General features: G+C 52.7%; 1 protein-coding gene across 6 annotated transcripts; it reads left to right on the top strand.

Moving 5' to 3' along the window:
• Positions 1-657: 657 nt before the first annotated feature.
• Positions 658-8,323, top strand: CCDC68 (coiled-coil domain containing 68). 6 transcript variants are annotated; one of them, XM_068665047.1, is made up of 10 exons: positions 658-899; positions 3,735-3,877; positions 4,956-5,099; positions 5,321-5,446; positions 5,562-5,690; positions 6,117-6,199; positions 6,548-6,653; positions 6,954-7,037; positions 7,239-7,315; positions 7,454-8,323. In XM_068665047.1, the coding sequence occupies exons 2-10, from the start codon at positions 3,788-3,790 to the stop codon at positions 7,518-7,520; spliced, it is 906 nt and encodes a 301-aa protein (XP_068521148.1). In that variant the 5' UTR covers positions 658-899; positions 3,735-3,787; the 3' UTR covers positions 7,521-8,323. The 6 variants fall into 6 exon arrangements, with proteins under 6 accessions (XP_068521148.1, XP_068521146.1, XP_068521144.1 ...); XM_068665045.1 differs by lacking the exon at positions 658-899 and adding an exon at positions 1,336-1,482; XM_068665043.1 differs by lacking the exon at positions 658-899 and adding an exon at positions 1,701-3,143 and having other exon boundaries at positions 4,959-5,099.
• The last annotated feature ends 65 nt before the right edge of the window (positions 8,324-8,388 follow it).

Below are 8,388 nucleotides of genomic sequence, written 5' to 3'. Positions count from 1 at the left end.
GTGCTTTTGTGGAGGTGAAACGGAGATATTTGAATAATGACAGTACGAGGATGAGTAACTGAACAAGCTCCAGGGGCTGGGAGACCTTCCCGTCACAGGCTCAGCTCCCTGCACACCCCATACGAACCTGTGGCTGAATCAAAACAGGATGCGGCGGGGAGGAATGATGAATCCCAGGGCAAGTCCGAATCGCTAACCTAAATTCCCGTGGCTCATCGGCCTCCCCTGCCATGTGGGTGCTACACGTGAAGCTTACACAAGGCTGTGTGGAGCCCTGCAGCGTGCTGATAGCTGGGCTGGCAGCTCCTGCAGTACCCCGTAAGTCACCTCGAAACGTCTCCCCGTTAATAGAGGTCTTCAGGCATCACCCCGTGTCAACGCTAGCAAATGATTTAGCAAATCTTACACCCTCAGAGACTTCCTGGGGGAAAGCACAGAGGTGTTTGCAAACTATTTGATACGCAGCCTCAAGGCCACGCCAAGCTGCATTTTGCCTCCCCTGCCGTAAGCAGTGAGGGGAAATGAAATCACCTGGACTCTGCTGTCCTGGGCTGCTAAACACAGCTGGAGCCAGCTCCAAGGCTCACGGGGGACTAAAGATTAACCACCGGTGGGTGGGTAGGAGACGAAAAACCTCTTCTTGTGCCCCCGTTTTAGAGATTTGAGTTTCCAGAGCTGAGGAAGGAGCAGTCCTGGGGGATGTGCTGGGTGCTAACTGGGCTCGGGGTGGTTTTGGGGTGTGCTCAGCCTCTCACCTTGCTGGGGAGAGGAGACTTTGGAGCTGGGCGCTGCCTCGTCACTGTTTGCTCTCCAAACGGGGCTGGGACCAGCCCGACTTTGTCCCACACCTCACACCTGAAGGCGAGAAAGGAGCAGCACGTCCCAGGCAGAAGAAAAGAGTAATGCTTTATTATTCTTATTATTTCTGATTATAATTAATAAGACAACCCCCTTGGCCTCCCAGAGAACAGACAGCTCGCCGGGGCCAGCAGCTTCTGGCCTTCGGCCCGGGACAACGCTGGGGTCCCAACAGTGCAGGGGGACACCATGAGGGGACACCATGAGGGGACAACAGCGTGTGGGGACACCATGAGGGGACAGCAGTGTGTGGGGACACTATGGTGGTGGGTGGGTGCCCAGCAGCTGTGCCACACAGCCTCAGCTTCAAAACACTGCCGGGACGAGAAAACTGGGTGCAAAACGGTGGATTTTGGGGTTACGGACATGGAGGGCTTGCTGTGGGGCGGACCTGCTGACAGGGCTGCTGTGTTTGTAGCACTTTTATGACACGTTTTTCTCCCTCCGTTCCCATTTTACCCTCTACCCCTGCAGCTCCAGAGGGGGAACTTTCTAGGGGGAGGGCTGTGAGGGCTGTGGGGCTGGAGGCTCCGACCCAAACCGGGCCGGGCTGAGGCGGGGCCGGGCGGGGCTCGGGGCCGTGCTCGGGGCTCCCCGGCGGCCGGGGCCGAGCCATGTCCGCAGGTGAGGCTGAGGGAACGGGGGGAGAAGGGTTTGGGGGGGCAGGAGGCTGAGGAAGAGGAGAAGGAGGCAGAGAAGGAGGAGGAGGAAGAGGAGGAGAAGGAGGAAGAGTGGGGGACCCGCTGGGTGGGTGCTGGGGGCACCGCAGCCTGCCCGAGCCCCGGGGGGGGAGCACCCAAAGGTGCTTTTGTTTCGTGTTTTGGTGTATTTTCTAGCAAGGGGTTGTTAAACAGCGCTGAGAGCAGCCACAGCAAGCAGCTCCTGCAGGCACAGGCATGAAAAGGGGGAGGAATGGTGGCTAAATCCCTGTTCTCTGGGACGAGCGCCGTGGTTGTTTACCTGGCAGCTCCTGGGGAGCATGGGCAGGGAGAGACCGGGTGTTGGGGTACAGGGCTCTGCCGGAGGCTGGCACGGGGTTTTTTACCCCAATATCCCCAATAGTTGCAAGGAAATGTGTTAATTCTGATTAGAAGGGCTCCAGCCCTGCCTTCGTTTTGTTGCTGGTCCCGTTGCCCCGCCTGGAAAGGCGCTCGGGGCAAAGACCCAGATTTGGGGTTTATGGCAAAGACCTGCCCCAAATCCCCGACAAACCAGGACTGTGCTGGGGACCTTCAGGCCACCTTGTGGGGCTTTGCCCATTCTTTATTTCTCCTACCACCGCTTCTTTGGGGCTAAAAGGCATTTCCACCCCACTCACCCCCAGGGGATGGGACCTGGAGGCTTCAGGCTGAACCCCCCAGGCTGGAGGGAGACTGGTGTGGGGTGCCCCTGTGTGGGGCGAGCTGGTAGCCAGGAGGAAAACAGCAGCCCCAGAGCGAGAAATGACTTTGTGCCAGCAGGGAACCATCCTCTGGAGCTATGGAAACCTCTTCCGTGTGCTCGCTTGAGGTCAAAGCCCTGAGGGTTGCGTCTGGATCTCCAGCTCCTCCTTGCCAGTCCCGTGAAAATTACAGCCAGAAAGGGAGCTCTTTGTTTAACATCATTTTTTTTTTATGCTTATTTATGGCTGATTTATGATTTAGTTTTCTGTATTGTCCGGCTGGGACACAGGTTAACAGAAGAAGGGGAAGGTCTGCAGCGGGGCGGTTGTGCAAACAGCTCCTTGTGGGAACGCGATTCCTCCGCCACCGCAGCAATAAATATTTCGAGTTGCCTAATTATATTTTACTAGAAAACGGGTTAATTAAGAAATGGGCTAGCCTGAGTGAGCTTCCTGGTAGTGCTGCAACACTCTGTGCTGGGATGACTCAATGCACACGAGGGTTTGCCTGCAGCAAACCGTGCGGGGATGGCTCTCAGTGACTTAACCCGCGGGAGCTAAGACCTTGAACTCCAGTGTCTTTAAATAAATGTATTTTTCAGTGAACTTTTATTGTAAATGATCTGCAAGGTTTGTAAAACCCGACCACTTTTTGTTTTGAGCCTGTCCACCACCACGCTGAGTGGTTTGATTAATCTCCTGTGCGAGCTTTAATTAGTTCCAGATGCTTCAAAGGGGCTCGTTTAAAAACCAGCTTGCCTGATGGCCACCTGTAAGCTTGCTGGGACAGGCTGGAAACAGGGAGCTGGAGCAATTCAGGCTCCTTTCAGAGGAAAGCAGCTGACACTGGATGTCACCATTGTACAAGAGAAGCAGAACCGAGGTGGCTGGGACCTTCCTCTCGGTGCGTGACACGGGAAGAAGAAGCTTTATCTGCTGTCTCCCATCCGTTCCTGTAGGTAGTTTTGCTCCCACCCCTCTCCTGAGAATTACGATGTTGTTCCTGCTTTGTGCTGCTCCTCGCATCTGAGCAGGACGGGTTATCAGTCCCCTGGGCTTGCTCTAATTGGCGGTGAGACCGCTCTGCTGGCTGTAATTGCTTTTGGTGGATAAACTTCTCAGACGAGTGGCAAAAGTTTTGTTTTGCCCCGTGTCGAATTGCAGGCGTGTGCGAGGCATTGGCACGTTTTCTGCTCGGAGTCTCCAGCCAAGAGTTTTCTGAAATGATGTAGGATTGAGGTTTAGGTTGCTAGCGAGAAGTCGGTGAGATCCTCAATGAGAATAATGTGCGAATTCATTTATTTTCCCATCTATAAAAAGAAAAAATAAAAGGAAGTGCCTACATTTTATTTTTATGTGGTTCTCAGTCTTCGTTTCTTTAAGCTTGCAATGCCTCCAGCACGCCCCTGAAGCCGAAATGGAATTAAATGGGGTGGAGGAATGGCCTCGCTGCATTAAATTAAGGAGCCAAGCCCCTCTTCTTGCCCTTCTACAGGTCAGAGGAACGCACGCATCGTGACCACCACCCTGCTGCTCACTGAAGAAGTGATGCGGGAAGACCGGGGCTCGGAGGGGAGCTACGTCCTGTACGGCTCCTCCTGCGCCGAGCTCACCGAAGAAGCTGAGTATGTGAAAAAGGTATTTGTGAAGCGTTGTTTTGTTGTTTTGTTCCCTCCTTTGCTTGGCAGCACGGTGAGCAATCGTGATAGCTGCCGAAAGAGAAGATCCCGACCACGCGCGGCTGTTTACTAGAAATATGATTTTCTCCGCAGCGCTGCTTTAATTACAGCACGCGCTGTCTGGGGTCAACCACTCTGAAACCCAGGGTTTTCCACCCCTCATTTAGGGTTGTTGCAAGAGGCGTTGATGCGCCGTCCCCACCCAAATTCAGGGCTCTTGCGAGGCAGAGCTGGGGACGCTTTGCGATAAGGAGGTGTTTAGGATGGGTGCCTTGTGCTTCACAGGTGACAGCAGCAGAGCAAGGTGGGAGCTGATGAAAATAAAAGGATAAAATGATGAAAATAAAAGGATAAAAGGATCCAGCCTCACTGCAAAAAAGGATATATTCGGTGGTGGTGACATTAAATCACGAAGGGTGTGTGAAGGAGTGGGCCAAAACTCTGCTCATTAAGAAATAATCGATCACAACAAGTTCTTTAAAACGCTTATCCCTTTTTCTGCTCAGGTGAGGAAGGAGGTGGGAAGAAAAGAGGCGAACAGAAAGTGATTTATGGTGTTTGAGCTCTTTGAAATGCCCAGGCAGCCCTTTGTTTTTAGGGGTTTATTTTTAACAAACGAACTGGGAGGAAAGGAAGAAAGGCTGTGCAAAATGCCAGCGAGTTCTGGCAGAAATCTGAGCGGCTGCGGGTCGTGTTTCCTGCACAAACCGGGTCTCAGAGTGGAGAGGTGGACAGTAGTTGCTAACGTGTGTGTATGCGGCCTCACCTGCCCTAGGCGATCATCTAAAAGCAAATTATTCTTGCAGAGTAACAATGGGGGGAGCAGAAGGCTGCTGTTTATTAGGACTGATGTGCTGAGGCTTTAAAATATGAAGCCCTGGGGAGCTGCACTGCTCTGCTGGCCCTTGGTAGAGCTGGCTGCTCTGCAATGCCGGGAAAAGGAAAGGGGTGATGACAAGAAACCAGCCTGTTTTAGGGGCTCAGTCATCTGTTTTTCTGATCCCTTAACCCTTCTTTCCCTGTTTGTTCCCTTCTAGCAGCACCCTCCGGTGCCGGGCAGGAGCGCAGAGCCCAGGAGCAGCGGCTGGGGCTCGAGCTGCAGCCCCGTGTCAGCGAAGATGAGGGAAACGGAGCAGCAGCTGCTGCTGGTCAGCAGGGAGAACCAGCTGCTGCGGATCAAGGTACGTGCTGGGGGCTTCCCAAGGTTTCTCCTGTGCCTCGTGGCACGGGGGACAACAGTTTTTGGGGGGGAAGAGGCAGAGCTGCCTCGCTTCTCTGGCTGGTGTGAGCTGCTCTGCTCTACCAGATGATGAAATTCATATCAAACCTGCTTTTTGACAAGGGAAAATAGTGAAAATTGATTATATCTTTATATAATTATTGTGAAATTCCCCCTTTCTAGCTGGAAGCCACGAGAGAAGCGGGCGTGCAGGCTCTCCGGGCTGCCTCCCAAAAACTCTACGAGAGCTACCAGGCTCGCTCCGAAGAACTTCACAAAACTCAGGAGAAGGAGAAGCAGCAAATACAGGTACGGATCTCCCTGGGAGGGGGCACGACGGTCCTGCTCAGACACCGAGCTGGTCCAGGAAGGTATTCTGAGCCCCCAAAATCTCAGCGGGGTCCTGTGCCCTCCTCATTTTCAGGCCCACAGTCGGGAGCAGGAAGGAAAGCTGCAGCAGCAGGAGGAGAAGGCCACGCAGCTCGCCGGCGCCATGGAGGAGAGGTGCGCCCGCATCGCGGCCATGGAGCAGCGCGTGCGCAGGATGGAGGAGGTGGGAGGCAAAACCACGAGGTTTGGCAAGTGGTGGAAAAAGTATTTTTGAAGGATTGGTGGCCTTCTGGTAAAAAAAAAAAAAACATCCTGTAAATGGAGTCGGATGTAGCACTTTTGTGGTACCTTCTGGTGGCTAAGCGTGGCCACTCAGAAGACCCGAGGTTTTTGCTGATTAAATAAAGGCAAAAACTGTTGTTTTAAGAGTGAATTTTCTCATGGTAAGTCAGCACGCTGCCATCCCTTTCCGGGTTGGTTTAAAGAGGTCAGGTTTCTGTACCTACACCTGGAGCTGAGGTTGCTGTAGGTGGCTATCGCTGAATTTTTGGGGGCTGGATAGCGGTTGGACCGGAAGCCGAATGTCTCTTGGTAAAGAAACGACAGGCTGTGTAATACCGTTCTCATAAAACTGTTTTTATTTCCTTAGGAGAAGAAAACGCTGATGGAAAAGAAAACGTCCTATGAAAAGATGCTTCTGCAGATGATGTCGAGGAACGAAGACAGCAAACGGTGACTAAACGCACGGGGTGCAGCGCTCCCCTTGTTTCTGGGGGTGACTTTTGGAGGGTATTGCTCCCTACCCACCCCGTGGGGCTCCCAGAGCCTCTGCAGCCCCCCCCTTACTATTTTTTATTTTTTTTGATATATTTTTTAATATATCAGATGATGTTTTATTGCTTATGAACTCGTTTGCAAATTCAGCCTGTGGAGTTATTGATGAGCTTCACGCTCAACAGGGATTGGGGTTGGCAGTGGGCCTGACACACGCAGTCTGGCTTATTTTAGGGCTTTATTTTATGGGTTTATTTGCTCTGCTCAGTGCTAAACTCGTGCTCCCCTCCTTGCTCCTGTCCCCAGGTGCCTGGCGGTGCAGCAGGACATCGCCACGCTGCGGGAGCAGATCGGCCACCTGCAGCGCCTGATCGGGGCGCAGCACCAGAGCCTGCGCCGCGTCATCCAGGAGGTAAGGCCCAGGATGGGGGATGCAGAGGCCTCCATCGCCCCCAAAATGGGGTTATTGGGGTGGATGGGGCAAGCTCGGGCTGTAAACACGCTGTCATGAACAGCCCTCACCAGCACGAGGCAAACCAAGGAAAATGTGACACGGAAATTGTCTTCTAAGTTGGGCAATCAATTAGCTTCAGTTTTAATTTGGTGAAAGAAGTGCCTGCAAGTCCCCTGGTGTGGCAGGACGCTTAATGCCGTGGTTTTGCTCGTTTTTCGTGTTTCGGATCCCTTACAGCCTTCCTTTCCTAACTCCTAGGCGGAGGAATTGAACGAAGAACTCAAAATCCAGGACAAGAAAATAGAAGACCTGACCGAAAAGGTGACGGCGCTTGAGACTCAGGTAAGGTCAGGAAGGAGGAAGGGGCATTAAGCTGAGAGATCAGCAGTGGTCCCCTGAAATCCTCTTGTTTCTCAGGTGGGGAAACATCAGGAGAGAGGGCAGCAAAAAGCAGGGATGGCTCTGGAGTGCTGCTGAGCTGGGGGCAGCGCCTGGCTGTGATTTATTTGCATTACATATTGTGTTTTTTTTTTCCCCCTGCAGAATAAAGAGCTAAAAGACAAAGTGGCGCTCTGGTCCGGCCAGCCCAAGACGAAAGTTTCAAAAGCCGTCCTGACAGAGTGAGTGCCTCTGCCCGGGGAGGTTTGGGAGAGCTGAGCCAGGCCTTGGGGGAAGGAATCAGATCGCAGCCTTTTTTAGAAAAAGAGGTGTGGGAAGGTTTCTGAGCGATCCCTGCTTTTCTCTGCTTCACTCCGCAGCCCTCTGCGGGACTACAGAGCATCCCCTTACCTGCTGCTGACCAGGATGAAGAAGCAGGACTGCTAAATGAACTTAATGAAACGAGGGCGTGCTTCTCCTGCCTTTGGCAGAAGGACTTCTTGTGTTGCAACACGTCTCCGACACTTGCTTTTTCTGAGATGTGGTGCGGAAGAGGTGCTGCGGAGCTGCTTTTGGGAGAATAAACCTGGAAACAAGGCATGAGGTGAAGAGAGAGCGCGGGGGCATCAGTTCCATACCCACCGGGAGCAGGAGCTGTTCCAGTAAGCCATACGGGGCCGTCCCCATGGGATTCAGCACCGTCCTCAGACAAGGATTTGAGCAGATTCCTCTCGGTGTTCGACCAGCTTTTGTTTTCCTGAACTCTTTCCACGGTGAGTTTTGTGCTCCAGTCGGTGCGAGGACGAAGCTCCACGTTTAGCCTCTCCTTCCCTTCACCCGAAATCCTGTTTGCATGGGATTGGACTTATTTCCTGGATGGTTTCTGGCATTTACGTCCTCATTTTGATGCAAAATCTTGAAAGGGTGATGAACTGCTGCCTGCGCTGCTGCTTACCTCTGACTGTCCCGGTGCAGGTAACATCTCATCCGTCCAGCCCCGTGCCCAGGACAGGCTGGTCCCTCTGCTGTCACACCAAAGTGTTCTGGGCACCGTTAGTCCCTCATTTTGAGATGTCACCTCGTGGTTTGAATCGTATCCCCCACGAGAGTGACACTATTTGCACATGCACCTTCACCTCTGAAGGGAAAGGAAAGCCAAAGCCTTGTATAAAGTTTGTCTTCTCACCTGTGTAACAGATGACAGTATTTTGGGAAAAATTGATCCTTAAATAAGACTTGAACGTACCAAATTTGTCTGTTCCTTTTCTTAGCTCGCTTCAGAAGGTGGGTTTATCCTTTCAGGAGAAACTGAGCT

This window comes from Anas acuta, chromosome W, assembly GCF_963932015.1.
Source record: "Anas acuta chromosome W, bAnaAcu1.1, whole genome shotgun sequence".
Classification (NCBI taxonomy): domain Eukaryota; kingdom Metazoa; phylum Chordata; class Aves; order Anseriformes; family Anatidae; genus Anas; species Anas acuta.
This window is presented reverse-complemented; position numbering and strand designations above follow the sequence as displayed.

Coding starts and splice junctions, on each gene's coding strand:
- CCDC68 (XM_068665041.1), top strand. CDS start 3,002: ATGGCCACCTGTAAGCTTGCTGGGACAGGCTGGAAACAGGGAGCTGGA. Junction 6,200..6,547: donor AGGAACGAAGACAGCAAACG/GTGACTAAACGC, acceptor TCCTGTCCCCAG/GTGCCTGGCGGTGCAGCAGG. Junction 7,316..7,453: donor TCAAAAGCCGTCCTGACAGA/GTGAGTGCCTCT, acceptor TTCACTCCGCAG/CCCTCTGCGGGACTACAGAG.